The 15333-nt window shown below is 44.6% G+C and overlaps 1 protein-coding gene across 4 annotated transcripts in view; it reads left to right on the plus strand.

Moving 5' to 3' along the window:
• Positions 1–15333, plus strand: part of VIT (vitrin) — a 57862-nt gene that overhangs the window by 26815 nt on the left and 15714 nt on the right. For 2 of the 4 annotated variants that reach the window (XM_048934972.1, XM_048934970.1), the window contains 10 exons: positions 48–86; positions 183–248; positions 995–1057; positions 3680–3727; positions 6529–6591; positions 8625–8772; positions 9591–9694; positions 9797–10023; positions 11447–11960; positions 12435–15047. In XM_048934972.1, the coding sequence (XP_048790929.1) occupies positions 48–86; positions 183–248; positions 995–1057; positions 3680–3727; positions 6529–6591; positions 8625–8772; positions 9591–9694; positions 9797–10023; positions 11447–11960; positions 12435–12613 (1451 nt within the window). In that variant the 3' untranslated portion in view covers positions 12614–15047. Of the gene's footprint in view, positions 1–47; positions 87–182; positions 249–994; positions 1058–3679; positions 3728–6528; positions 6592–8624; positions 8773–9590; positions 9695–9796; positions 10024–11446; positions 11961–12434; positions 15048–15333 lie in introns of those variants that run through there. The other 2 variants (XR_007374837.1, XM_048934971.1) reach the window with 2 other exon arrangements.

Genomic DNA, 15333 nt, shown 5'->3' on the forward strand with positions numbered 1-15333 from the left:
CAAACATGGAGTATAACTGACACTTCTTCATTTTGATGTCCACTCAGGACAAGTTCAGGCTTCACAAGGAAGAGGACTGAATACAGGTATGTATTGAACCAACTAGCTGGATCTTTATTGCTAGAATGCTATAAAACATTGTCTTTCAGTTCTATTTGCTAACCAATGTAATATTTTCAAAGCACTCAGGGGCACTTCCACATCTGCAAGTAACAGGAATATGTTGAGACCCAATGCAGGTAATGCAGGTAATCAATCACTTTTCTTATTTCTCCCCATCACTCACCTCTAAAAAGCAGATATTACTGCAGTTATTGCACAGCAATAGCATAACTTCTAGAAACAACAAATAAAAAGGAATGATTAAACTTAGAATTGTTCTCAGAACAATATCCTAAACCTATTTATATAGGTACTTTATAATACTCACTAATGCAAAACGTCAGGAGAACTTGTGTCTCGGGGTCCATAGGCCTAACTTCAAGAGGAATCATAGAATCACAGACGACTTGGGTTGGAAGGGACCTTAATGCCTGCCCAGCTCCAACCTCCTGCTGTGGGCAGGGCTCCCACCCACCAGCTCAGGCTGCCCAGGGCCTCATCCAACCTGCCCTTAATTGCCTCCAGGGATGGGGCACCACAGCTTCTCTGGCAGCCTGATGATTTCTTTCAGCTTCCACCTCCTGAGCATGGTCAGCATCTCTGGACCCGCTGCTTGTTGCTCCAGTGCACTAGAGAACTACAGTATCTACTAACATTTAGACTCCTTTCTTCTGCTTTTGCCACTCTCCCTAAGCTTGTAAATTCTTCCTTTTTTTTTTTTTTTTTTTTTGCTTGTTTGTTTGGGTCTTAGTTGTTGGTGGTGTTTTTTTCTTTTTTCCTTTTTCTTTTTTCTTTTTTCTTTTTTCTTTTTTCTTTTTTCTTTTTTTTCTTTCATGCTTGTCTGTCCTGGCCAGATGGCATCTAACCTCCATCTCTCTCTCACACTGTGCAGGTATTCAGCGCCAAGAACCTGTTGCCACCATCCGCAGGCCTGCCGGGTCTCCAGCCCATCTGGGTGAGCCAGACTGCTAAGTGCAGTCTGCCTTCTTTCTGCCTTCTTTCATGATTTTAGTAAGCCTAAATTAACCCATATGCTGGTCTGCAGACGAATTCTCTGTGTACTGAAGGGCCAGCCAGCAGCTTCCAGAATGAGGAGTCAGTGGACAGATTGGACACTAGTGAGCTGTTGTTTCAGGCTGCAGGAATCAATTTCTACCACAGTGTTTGTAATTTACCTTATTTGTTAGTCAAAATGAGGAACAAAACCTCAGCCCTGTGCAGCCTATCAGGTCTATGGTAGAGATAAATTTTCTGCTGTTCTTGTCATTCTCAGGAACCTCCAGACTGATTGCAACACAGGGATTGTCTTAACAATGATTAGTTGTCTTAAACATCTTTGATGCATTTCTTCTTTCCCAGCTATGCAATTCACCATCCACTTCATCAGCAAACAGTCCTTTCAGTGGCACTCTGGAAGGCTGCTGGCAACTTCAGGTGGCTCTAGAGCACTCAGGGGTGCTCTATTCTGTTACTTTGTTTTAACATTATTCCTGTTTATTTCAGTCCATTTCTGTTCCTTCATTTCCATCCATGTTTGTCTTTCTCATGTTCTTTTGGCCATACCAAAATCACAGCCTTTTCTTTTTTTTTTAAATCTCATAATTGTTAAATTGTTATCTTCTCTCAATCCTCTTTGCTGTGTCAAAATCCAGTGCCCATCATCACAAGGGAAACAGGTGGGCAATATGTACAATATGTACCCATGCAGAACAGCAGAGCAAACACGTTGCCTGTAAAAGTGCCTAACAAAGCAGTGCACGAATTATATTACACTGTGTACAGGAGGGAGAGCCTGGTATGGCAGGGAAATGGGAAGAGCCCTGTGATGTGCTGACTAAGACTCAGTCTGTCCAAATCTTTGCCAGAGGAGCAGGGGAATGCTGTGCTGAATCTTGTTTAAATCAATCACAGTTTGTTCCCACCTTACGTATCTGAAGACTTCCCAAGATGACTGCAAAGCACAATTATTCCATAATGAACAACTGTTTTCACAGCCACAGAGCAAGAGAAAAAAATCCCACAAACATATACTTGTTGTATTCCCTACAAGCCCTGATCTTTTCTCAGCCTGGGTCCTGGCAGCTCAGATGAGCTGCTTCCAAGCAGCCAATTTTTCTCACGGTCAAAGGGAAATTCCTGGACAACTCCTTGCTTTCTTGGAAAGGAGAGCTGTTTTTCTTGATCCTGCAAAGCGAGTGCGCACTGCTCAGCAAACAACAGCTATTGAGCTGTGCTGTCAAGGAGCTTCTCTATTCAGCTCAGGTTAGCAAAAAGATTTGCTTGGAAAACACCCATCCTGACACACCATTTGTTTGCTTGGCTTCTCCTTGCCTGCTCTCAAGAAGGCCCCACCTCCTCCAACCCCTTGACAATTATAGATCTTTTTACATTGTTCTAAATATCAGTCTTGTAGTATTTTAAAAATCAACCTTGATTTTTGTGGGCATTATCAAGCAAAAAAAAGAAAAACTAGCTATTTAAAAGAATACTCTTTTTCCTTTCAAAGGAACATTTAACTGAGAGCTTGCTCTGTGATGTGTCTAGGACTACATCCAAGCATAGAGCTTTTGCCTGGATTCATGAATCACACAGATTTAGTGCATTCTTCATCTCTGCAGCCAGATACCCAAATCCTTGGCACTTGTGCTTGTCTTCATTCAGGTCTTCTCACTACAGAAAGTTTTCAAAGGACATGAGCCGTGGGAAGACTGCTCAGAGAAGCCCTACACAGCTCCTCCTTATTACCCATACACAGCAATTTGGAAGGACCCACAGTTATCTGAGTCAGTTGTTCTAGAGAAGAGTAAATCTAGAGTCCACCATTACTCCTACTGACAAAAAAACAGTCTTTTCCTGGAGTTACTGAAAAACATGACTTTTCTGAGGTTATATAGTCAGATAAGCTAGAGGAGCCCGCATGCAGTCACAGTGAGGTGGTAATCTCACAGAAAGGTCAGTGTTTCATGGGCTAGAGGACATTGGTAAACCCACAGCTCCCTTTTCTTTTTTCCAGACCAATATATGCTTCACCCATTGGCTGTAATCTGGAGGATGCCAGCCACCAGTCTAGTTGGGGAAGCATTATTTTTTGGAGGAGTACTTCTGGAGGCTCCAAAAACAGACAGCTGGGGTCATATTTATGAAAGCATCAATTTGTTTACATGCCTGATAGGCTGCAAACAAGATTTAGACACCTTCTTTGTCTTTGCAGGTTCAAGCTATACAGAAATCAGTAGACTGCAGATTTCCAATGGGAAACAATCTAGGGAAAGCAAAAGTATACTGAAGTTGGTATAATTGTCTCAGTGTCAGTTCAGTTCTGAGGAACATAACCAAAGCAGATCTAAAGAGGCATACTGAAACATAAAACAGATCAGAGCTCTGGAGCCAGTGACATAAGCCTGCTAAATGTGGCTTGAAATGTGTCTGTAAAGGTTTCCAAGTTTTCTGATTTCCTTAGCTCCTTCTCATGAATAGTGATTCACTATATAAATTGGCTTTTCTAAACTGAGCTTTTTAATCTCCAGTGATTCCATTATTTTCAGTAATACTTTGTCTTTTCTTTCATGTATGAAAGCAATGGAAACAGACTTGTGGAAACCTGGACTGAGCTTTTTTGACACAGGTAAATATTTAAAGCATTTGGTAACCAGACTGGGAATTATTGTTTCCCATCGTGTGTGGGGAAAGCTCGCACTATTCATCAGGCCCATGGCATTGCTGATAACAATCTCATTCTAAGAAGTAATTATGGTATTTAAGATGACAAATGAGGTATGTCGTTTACATCTTAGTAGTTAAAATTATTTTGAGCCTTCATCATTCTCAAGTTCCTGCCAAAAGTGAGAGCAGAACAGATGAGCTCTGCAAAGAATTGGCAGTTGTACTGCAGGAAAGAGGTTCTAGCTACTGAAATTCACTTGTAAATAAGAAGATATTTTGGGAATGCCACCTCTGGGAAAGCAGTCTAGAAATGCCATCAATGAAAAACATGGCAGATTATTCTGATGCAAATGTACTTAAGAAGGAAGGGCATTCAGATGAGAATGGTGGATTAAAAAACAGTGGGCATTACTGAAATTTTCTAATGTTCTAGCCTTAAAAAGTCAGAAGACAGCATTTTTAGAAGTACTGGTGTGTGAGAAAAAAAGCTTTACATTTGTAGCAGGCTTAAGAGGCAGAAGATCAAGACTTGAGAAATTCTTAGCCAGGTGCAGTTTGCAAGTGCACATCCCACACATTCAGTATTTAAGGGATCTCTTTCCGAAAGAACATTTAAAGTAGACTATGCAAAGTCTACTATGCAAAGTCCATGCAAAGATATGGCAATTCATCACAGCGTGCTCTTACTAGGAGCTGGACTATCCAGTGTAAGGTGTCTTTTCCATTACCAGTTTTGCTGCTGGAGAGAGCTGTGCCACGTTGGTGGCCCTTGCAAAGACCTTCCCCCCACACACCCAAAGCCGAGGTGTGACTAATCCTCCCACTGGCTGCTACCAGCAGTGTTGCCTATTTGCATTAGTTTGCAAATCCAGTGGCAGTGGCTCTTCAGTCAAAATTTGCATAATCTCAAACGTGAACAGATTTCCCTTCTCCAGGGGTGGCACTCTGAGCCATAGAGTGAGCATGTTTCTATCCAGCCTTCAGTGGGTTTAATTAGAAAAAGCTGCAGCGCAGTGTACAGGGCCAGTGGTGCAGAGGGGCACCCTGAGACACCAAATGACAAATTGCATTGAATGCAATGAAAAGTTGAGTGTGGGAGAAGGGATGTTGTATCAACAGTTTCTCAGAATCTGAAGCGTCCGTGTGATAAAGTCTGATGAATTCAGATTGTCATTTCAAAGGAATGGTTCCTGGTGTGCATGCAGTCACTGCTGTCTTGCTGAAATGAATGGGGAGTTTAATCAGCATAGACAGCTGTGACAATCAGTGAAGAGAACTTTAATTAGCATGGAGTAGGCTACCCATGCAGTGAGTTCAAATTCCCATGGCAGTAACAACCTTAAAATAGACTGGCAGAATCCACAGATTCTGACCACCTCCCCAATTAGTGGGGAAGGTTATTTGGTGGGCGACCTTATTGTTACAGTGAGCACAAAGCAGCTTGCTGACCCACAGCCTCTCAGAACAGCTGGTGGCACCAGCAGCCAGAATGAGGAGTGCCATGGTTCTCAGATGCACCGTGCTGACAGAGCTCATGGCAGCTTTAGGTATGGACTGCAGATTTTATTGAGCACAGACACACATGTGAGGGAAATAGCTGTGAATTAACTTCCCCATAAAGTTTGTCTGCTAAAATGAGAGGCACGTGTTAGTATCTAACCTCCCAACAGCCCTTAATCCATCTGTTTCATGACCTGCAATAAGGTAAGCAGGAATGCAGTATGTATGTGGTGCCAAGCACTACGTGTTGGAACGTAGTGCTGCAAGGTGGAATGTGGCTTTGGTCTGCTACTGAGGGAAATTACACACCTGTGATTAAAGGCGACACTGGAGTACACACAGTCATAAGGACAAGTTGCTGAGTATTTCCAGGTTTTAAAGAAAAAAAATGAACATAAATGAAATGGGGCTAAACTTAGTGCCCTTTTCCTACCTCGTTCATATGGGAACACCCAATGTCCTTCCCAGGGCCAGGCACAGTGCCCAGCCAACACAGCGTCCTACCCAGTGACAGATGCCGGGGGTGAGAAAGGCAGAGGGCAGTCACACAGGAATGGAACTGGCAGGGCTGGCTGATCCCTGCCGCAGAAGGTATCTCCCTCACTGGCAGCTGAATTTAGAAGTGAGATGCCAAAGCAAGACTTCTGCCCAGTAATGTCCCAGCAGCACGCTATAGCTACGCACAGGGGATCGGGTGCCAGGTCTGACACCAGTTTGAGGACACAGCCTCAACAAAACCTCCTCTCCTGACCCAAAACTGCACACAGCTTCATCATGCAGGGGAAACAGCTCCAAGCAGTTGTATTCTTGTGCTCATTCCCACGAGAGGTGAGTTGGTAGATGTAAATAGAGTGGAAGGTAGACTGGTGGGAGTTGGAATTTCCTGTTTTCTTGAATATTTTCTGCACTGTTATGGCTCAGTCATTAATAACTCTGGCAGCCAGCTCAAGTGGTGCACAAACTCAGAGCTGTTACAGCTGCCATCAGATTCTGGTAATGCTCCTTGCTGATGTCCCTTGGCCACCCACTTTACACATGCAGTGCTCACATACGGGGGCTGCTGGCTGCCCTGGCAATGGAGATGGTTGAGGTGAGTTGCCAGGACTTGCTACCCACCCTCACTTCCCTCTCACATTTAGCATCTTCAGACTGCAGGTGCTCAGCAGCAGCCCAGGGGCTCCCTCCAGGCACCCCTGCAGACACCCAGAGCTGGGGCAGACCAGCACACCTCAACAGAGCCTCTCCTCTCCTCTGTTTCTCCAGGTGTTGCTTCAAAGGAGGAACTGAACCTGAAGCCACTGGAGACAACCTCCCAGGGGAACCCAAGTATGTACATCGGAATTAATGTCATAATTACACAGTACCATTTTATTAATTACCTGCTACTAGAAGGGATTCAAATTAAATAGCAACTACGACTTTTTAAAGAAAACTTAAGATACTTAAGGAATATATTTTCATCTGCAGAGGATCAGCAAGTGCTCTCTGCCAGTCCCTCTGACAGATACAATTGGTTTTGCTTTTCCAAGAAAGGCATTTCAAGATGTAGCTTACCTGGGTGTCAGGACGATGGCTGCTCGCTGCTCCTGTTCAGGGTGAGCTCAGCTCCACGCTCTGGGCACACACAGCTCCTCTCAAGGCGTTGCGATGGTGCAGGACAACAAAGCAATGAGCTGCCGCCAGGGATGGGCAAGCAAACCCTGATGACCGCACACACTCCTGTGGCCACACAGGCGCTCTTTCTGATGCGGAGGGTGGGAGGGAAAGAAACCGCCTGAGAAATGGGCGCAGTCAGGAGAGAGGTTCTGTGCCCCGGCTGGGGTGCTGAAGGAGCATTGAGGAGCCCTCCATCTGGGGATGGAGATGTCACATGCTCTGAAAAGCAAGCCTTGCAAAGTCCTTTGTAATTAAAGACAGGTTTGCCCATTAACTCGTCTTGAAATGAGGCCCAGACAAGAAGGAGGAAGGGAAAGCAAACCACAAATGCAGAGATGGGATCATCCACCTCTTCAAGGGAAGCCTCCCTGGTGGAGGGGCTCACCTCCTGCTGACCCCAGGGCCTCCTGTGCCCTTCCTCCCACAGCTGAGCGCTCACTTTTGTCTCAAGTCCTCTTTACCTTAAATGCTGAACCAAGCATTCCTATGTCCTCAGTTGCTCCATCTAAAAATCTTAATATGTTTTGTCTCATCAAAAAAATGTCAAATACACCTTATAGAAGTAACAGGGAGGAGAAGAAAAGGAGAAGGATGCCCTTGGAGATTCAAACTCACTGTAGGAAAGCAGAGCTCAGTACAGCTCCCTACAGAGCACACGTAAGCAGAGTTCTGCTGCTGATCAAGTGCAGGAACACTTCTACCATTCAAATGCAGTGAATTAAGTTGGAGCAGGCATGTAAATCTCAGATCCCGTTAGCTAAGAAACTTCCACTATGCATGTGGACATCCCATGAGGTATTTCCCTTTTAAGGCCAGGAGATTCAGGAAAATTTGGCTCCTAATTAAGGTATTATTTGTTTTGGGTTCCCAGCCTTGCCTCACTCTCTGCTGTGAAAGAACATGCTTTTCGGTCACGCTTCTCTAATTCAGCATTATTAGAATTAAAAAAACAGACAGCTATGGGAGAAAGAATTGAAAGTAATGAGATGGGAGACAGTTGCATAAGCCAGTAAGAACAATTGGCACTTTGTCGCCTTCAGGCTATCTAATGATTAAAACACATGATTTTGGACAGTCTGATTGGTAGGAGACATCATCGGAGACAAATCAAGAGATACAGACGGCAGGAGAAAACAGTAGCGCTCCAGTGAAGCCAAATTTTGCTCCACTCCTAGTCACGGTTCAACTGACAAATGTTTCACCACTAACATGAGGAGAAGTAGAGGCAGGCTGGTAGGGGCCACAGTTAGCACATGCAGAAGCACAAAGATCAGGTTCATCTGAGTAACTAGCAGGAAGAGTTTGAGTACAGACACAGCTTTTATCTGAGTCAGGCAACACCAAAATTGTGCTGCTGTACACACACAGGTGAAACCCACAGCTGCTTTGGGAACAACTGAAGCTCAGGTCAAACACGGAGTGGGAGCTGCTGTCACCACCTCACCAGCAGCACAGCACGGGTGCAATGACAGCCACCTCCTGCCCCACACACTGGCTGTCCCCAGGTGCCCAGGGACACCTCAGGGTGGCTGTTGACAAAACAGGCTCAGGCCAGCCACTACGTCACCATCAAAAGCATTTTAGTAGAGCTTGTGCAGCAGGAAGAGTCACCAGGTACAGAGTTTTTAGGCCTTTGCTCTTCAAAAGAAGCACTACTACTAAAAGGACCAAAACCATTTTCCCTGCTTTGTGTCTCTCCTTAGGCTGCAAGGTGGATTTGTCCTTCTTGATGGATGGGAGCTGGAGCATTGGTAAACGCCGCTTCCAGCTCCAAAAGCAGTTCCTCATTAACATGGCTCATGCCCTTGGCATCAACAATGCTGGGCCTCTGATGGGCATCGTGCAGTACGGGTAAGGGCCACTTCTGCACCCAGGCTACAAACCTAGCTCTGTTTCATTATTGCTGTAAATGAGAATTGCAATATTTAGAAACAGTTGTTACTGAAACACCCTCTAGAATTCCACTAGTGTGGCCTCGTTGATAATTTATCTTTTCATCCATATTCACAGCATGGGGACTTCTTTTTGTTATTACTGTTGGTGCTTCCATGCTGTGACCTCCACCTGTGGTTACACTGTGCAGGAGCTGCTGGAGCAGCACTCCTCTCCCCCAAGCAACCCCAGAGGATAGTGGGCACAAACATATCAAAGAACAGTGTCAACCTGCCTTCACAACCTGTTACACTCTTTGCTTTGAGAAGGTCTCTTACCCCTGCCTGCCGCCTTCTCCTTTTTCTGTCAGTCTGGGAGCAGTCAGGCATTCAGCACACTTGCTAGAGACAAGCCACTCCCATCACCATCGATATACATCTGGCTGGAGCATGCTAAAGCTTGCCAGAGGAAATTCAGGATGGGTATTAGGAAGAATTTCTTCTCAGAAAGTGGTGAGGCAGTGGCATAGGTTGCCCAGGGAGGTGGTGGAGTCACCATCTCTGGAGTTGTTCAGGAACTGCGTGGATGTGGCACTGAGGGGCATGGTTAGTGAGCATGGTGGGGATGAGCGGTTGTTTGGACTAGATAATCTTGCAGGTTGGAAACAACCTTAATAATTCTACGATTCCTGCTCACACCCAGGAGCAAAATAGGACAGAAAGCTCTTACAGCTTTTGTACTGCTGTATGTAAGGCAAAAAACCTGACAACTGCTTCATGTTTCTTTCCATCTGCCAGTGATGACCCTTCCACAGAATTTAACCTGAAAACATACACCAGCCCCAAGGACCTAAGAAACGCCATTGAGAAAATCCCTCAGAAAGGCGGACTTTCCAATGTTGGTAGGTTACGGGCTGCATGCACACCCTCAGCATAGGGAGGGCTCCAGAGCCTGGAGTGCTGCCAGCCCTGTAACTTATCCTCAATCTCTTCTTTCATTTCAGGAAAGGCACTTTCATTTGTCAACAAAAACTTCTTCTCGGATGCTAATGGAAACAGAGGTGGAGCGCCCAATGTGGTGGTGGTGATGGTGGATGGGTGGCCAACCGACAGGGTGGAGGAGGCCTCCAGGCTGGCCAGGGAATCAGGGATCAACATTTTCTTTGTCACTATTGAAGCAGCTGCTCAAAATGAGAAGCAAAATGTTATTGAGCCAAACTTCGTGGACAAGGTACTTACTGGGCTGGGCTCTGGCTGTACACTTGCCTTGGACTCTACCTTTTTCAAGTGATTTTGCACAGGGGCTTAAGCACAGTCACAGTTATGAGACATTTCCCTTCCTTCTTACCACTCATGGTTACTTCTGGTCCTGCTTAGACTGTTAGGCAGTGCTGAAGTTAGAAAAGTGACTTGTCTGAAAGCTGCTAAGAACAAACTTTGGCTCACAGTAAAGCTCTGGTCTGAGGTTCATCATGAAGCAAATGGCTCTTTGCTGACCAAGCATTGGCACAAACCTGCAGACAAGATTTTCTGAATGTACAGCAGCATGACAAAGCACAAAAATAAAAGAAGGAAAAAAAAAAGAAAGAGAATGCAACTCTTTGCACTGTTAACATTTGGCACTGCTCAATAGTGTCTCAGAGCAAGGTGACACAAGGTTATGGCAGGAGACATCTACTAAGTTCCAGACTCACTTGAGCTCAGGAAGCACGGCAGAGTTATCTGCTATTTTCAGAGAACAGATTCCTGCCTGAGCCACACTGCTCTGCCATGAAATAATTTCCATTAGTTTCAAGGCTGTTTCAGAACTCCGTTGTTTCTGGTCAGTGTTTAATTGGATTATAGCCTGATTTGCATTTATTTTTCAAAATGGCAAAGCTACAGTGAGTCTGTGTGAGCCAGAGAGCACAAGTGGGAGAATGCTCCATGCTTCGTGCCACCCCTTGGTTTCTATCTACATTCACCCAAATCCTCCTGATCCTCTAACAGCTTCCTGCAGATCTGCTCCCTACCAAGTATTTGGTGATAAAAACAGACATTAACATGGTTTTTGTCTGTCTGTCCTTAATTATCTGGCAGAGCCAGAACAACTGAGAAAGGCTTTTACACTTTTATCAACATTTCTTGTTCTTTTTTTTTTTTTTTTCTGATTGTACAGCCAGGGAGAAACCAGCTTCAGCCTGAGGTTTCAATTCAAGGCAGGAGGGGTTTATCAGCAGGGAAATGCATCCTTGTTGCCCTAACCCTGGGAGGGAGGGAGCTGAAGTTGTCATCTGGCAAATGTTGGGGCTTCCAGATGGAGCCACACAGACAGCGTCTCGGTGATTTGGATGCCTTCTCTACAAACAGTGTAACTTATCTCAAAAAGCTTGACAGGTGGCAAACCTGGTTATTACACTTCTTTCATGGCTATAATATCAGCTCCATCCCACAGCTTTAAAAAAGGGGAAGAAATGAGACAAGTATCTATAGAGAAGTATCTGTGATGTTATATTCACGACATTTCCCAGGGAACCAGATGGCAGCTAGAGGAGAGCCCGCTCCAGACTCCAGCATTGCTCTTTCCAAGAGCCTAAATTTACAGTTTAGCTAAAACCCCAGTTGAAACAAGCAGACTGAATTTCCACTGCATTTGTACTTGTGGTGTTTTGCAGGCAGTGTGCAGAACAAATGGCTTCTACTCCATCATGGTGCCCAGCTGGTTCAGCCTCCACAAGGTCGTCCAGCCCTTGGTGAAGCGGGTCTGTGATATCGACCGGCTGGTTTGCAGCAAGACGTGTCTTAATTCAGCCGACATCGGTTTTGTGATCGATGGCTCCAGCAGCGTTGGCACCGGCAACTTCCGCACAGTCCTCCAGTTTGTAGCCAACATCAGCAAGGAATTTGAGATTTCGGACACAGACACCCGTATTGGAGCCATTCAGTACACATATGAGCAAAGACTCGAGTTCAGCTTCGATAAGTACAGCACAAAACAGGACGTGCTGAGTGCTATCAAAAGGATCAACTACTGGAGTGGTGGAACCAGCACAGGGGCAGCCATCAGCTACGCCTCTGAGCAGCTCTTCACCAAATCCAAACCCAACAAGAGGAAGATCATGATTCTCATTACGGATGGCAGGTCTTACGATGATGTCCGAATGCCAGCCCTTACAGCTCACCAAAACGGTAAGTTCTACCATCATGCTCCTCCATACCTCCACGTTTATTTGGGTCAGAGAAATACATTCTGCTGTGATGCAAAGGCATTGGATGAAACCTTAGGAAGGAAGCATAGCATCCACTCTGGGGTCTCATCAAGTGCTAAGCAAGATCAGCATCTGAATAAGGAACTTTCTGAAAGTAACACAGAACTAGAAAGATGCAGCTAGACCTAAGAGATTGCAGAGGATTTCTACTGTCTCGATAACATTTGAAGCGAGCTTGGGCAGTTCCACAGCAGACACCAGGCATTTCTTCCATTTTGACAATGCCACCTTTTTTTTTTTTTTTTTTTTTTTTAATTTTATTAATTAAAAACTGCAATTCACTGCCAATTTTTTCATGGCCTAGTAGTTATGTCTGCAGTATTGGTCTTAACCAATCAAATGTAATGCAATTAAAACTTTTATGCTCACCCTTATCTCTTGGGTTTCTTTCCAGGAGTTATAGCTTACTCCATTGGAGTTGCTTGGGCTGCTGAAGATGAACTGGAAGCCATTGCAACAGATCCAGATAAGGAGCACTCCTTCTTTGTGGATGAATTTGACAACCTCTACCAATTTGTTAATCCACTCATCCAAAACATTTGCACAGAGTTTAACTCACAGCCACGGAACTGATGGAATGGAACAGGCCAGGATCCTTGGGCGTCATGCTGAAAACACACAATGCTACAGGAACAATGCCAGCTCTGAGCTCAACAAATACTGGAATTATTTTTCTTTGGCACTTTCCAGTTAATGAGGTCGATTGCATCTCTGTCCTTATGTACGATAATGCTCTGTGTAGGCTACTGATTTTTCCCCTGCAGGCTTCAGAAACTCTGATTTGGATGGAATAGAATAACAAGCAGGAGACATCAAGGAGGGAGTAAATGGAGCTGTTTGGAAAGCTGTTAACAGTATAGAACCTCAGCTTAGGTGATTCCCACCTCAGGGTACGCACAAGAACTAAGATGTACCACCTGCTTCCTGCAGTGGCCAGGACCCCCCAGAGAGCTGCTACACTGCTCTCCTGCTGTGGTAGAAGCACCTCCCTCTGACACTGCCCATTGCTCACAATCCAGGATAGGACTGACAGCCTGAAATCCCAGGCACATACTGGGAGAACAGTGTGAATTCAAGTATTGAGCTTCATCCAAACCCAGAGACCAGAAAATCAGCAAGCGGCCATGACTGGGCTGTGGGACCCACATCCATTTGCCAGTCCCCATAAAGCTCCAGATCTGCAAAGCAGCCAATGCAGGGGCTGGATCTCATCTCCCACAGTGCTGCATTAAATGTGCTTAAACAACAACAACAACAAAAACAATCTTGTCCCCGTAGCTCACTTACAACATCTTTTGCCATCCAGCTCAAGGCCTTTGCAAAGCAGGAGAGCCACGGAGGCAGAAGAGGCTCCTTCAGTAAAAACTGTGGGTTTCAGTTGCTCATTGTCTGAAAGGTTTCTCAGACCCCCACTGCTCTATCACCAAACATGGCACAGTTAGAACAGCCTACAGCAGACTTTAGCATGAGGATAATTATTCAAGAGCCTTTAAAGAGGCTTAAGAGGAAAATATCTTAAAGCTCTGTATTACACACTGGGAAAAGCAGTATTTCTAGCATTCACAGGCACCCTCTTCTGAATTTGGTGTGGACTTCTGTTGTATGGATTGATTTCAAGACACACCTTTACAGCCCCATGTTATTCAGAGTACGTGGCTGTTCTGTCTATGAAGAAGCAGCCAAAGCACTGATCAGCAATGGGAGGAGTGGCATGCAGAGGTCTTTTGACATTGCACTGCATGGCAGGTAGCAAGCAGCAGTTGCTGGTAGTTTCCATCTGGTGTCATGTATGATAATACATCCCTTAAGCAGAAATTACCAAAGGAAAAGGCTGAAGTTTCAGTGCAAGTACATGCATGTGTGTTCATGCACATTACGGTAGTTACAGCACAGATTTGTGGAACTAACAGGAAATTGAAAGGAATTAAAGCTCACATTCCCCCTCTTACTCACAAATTAATTTTTTAATGTTATCATTCACACAAAGCAAATTAGGGTAAACTGCCACCAAAGGAGCACCCTTTCTGTCAACAAAACTGACACCATCTTTCAAATCTTTGTTTGGAAATGGGACTAAAGTAGATTAAAAATTCCCAGAGAAGTTACCATACTTCAAAGCATTGCAAATTCCCCATTCAACACAATTCCCCAGTGTGATGAAATGAGCCAGGTGAGGGTTCCTTTGCTAGTGCTCCAGCCACTATTCCTAAAGCCATGCCGGATGAAGTGGTGGTTTTACATTGGATTTACTGGGGACTTCATATTCTTAATATTGCAGGTTAATTCTTAATAGACAGCTTGCTACTGCATATCAGGGCTGTACTGGACATACCCTGGCAGCACAGGAGAGCAGCACTCTGCAGATGGTCCTGCACACTGTGCTTATGCTCTGCAGCCAGAGCCACAGATGTGCTTTAACACAGACATTTTCATTTGTACTGAAAACTTTGAGCAACAGCAAGTTTTCACTCTCCACAGAGAAGCTGAACAGCTATCTTCCTCATCAAACATTTGCTTAGGGCATGGCAGGGTTTGCTGTTGTCTAAATGGTTAATCTTGACTTTTACAGAACACCTGTGGTGCTCAGATGCCAACAAGCCATTCTATTCACTTCTTGAGATGACCTTAAAATTAATTTTTAATCTGACTCTCATCTAAACTGAGATGCCTTAAACACAGAGAAATTGAGCATAAGCCGCAGAAGTCCCAGTACAGCCTTCCTTCAACAGAAGAGGATCAGCACAGAATGTGGTCCTCTATAGCCCTTCACCTTCCATAGCAATAAAAACACTTGTCACATCTGAAGACTGTCAGTAATAGTAAGAAAAGATAACAACCCTTCATAAATGTTTGGAGGAGTTATGTTGGTTTGGAGAAAGCAGAACTCCTTCTGTAACATATACAAGCTGTTCTGAGCTTCTCAATACAAGTTGCTATATCTTTTGCAATAAAGATGTCCCAAAGGCACACAAAGTCTATTTGTATATATGCAGTTACAAAAAAAAAAAAAAAAAGAAAAGCAACAAATATGGTCCATGCCATGGTAGTTTCTCAAGTGCAGCTGACGTTTCTAGAAGGCTTTAGAAGACAAAGCAAGGATGGGAAAAAAACAAACAAGTGTTTGGATGCATTTCTTTTACATGCTCAGCTGAAAAAAAATAAGCCTAGAAGGGAGCAAGAAGGGGCAGGAACAGCACATTCCCTGTCAGAGGAATCAGACATTGCAACAGAGCCTACTGGTCTGAAAGGTTTCAAATATGTATGCACATCTTGCTAAGCCTGCAAGATAGTGT

This window comes from Lagopus muta, chromosome 2 (genome assembly GCF_023343835.1).
Source record: "Lagopus muta isolate bLagMut1 chromosome 2, bLagMut1 primary, whole genome shotgun sequence".
NCBI lineage: Eukaryota > Metazoa > Chordata > Aves > Galliformes > Phasianidae > Lagopus > Lagopus muta.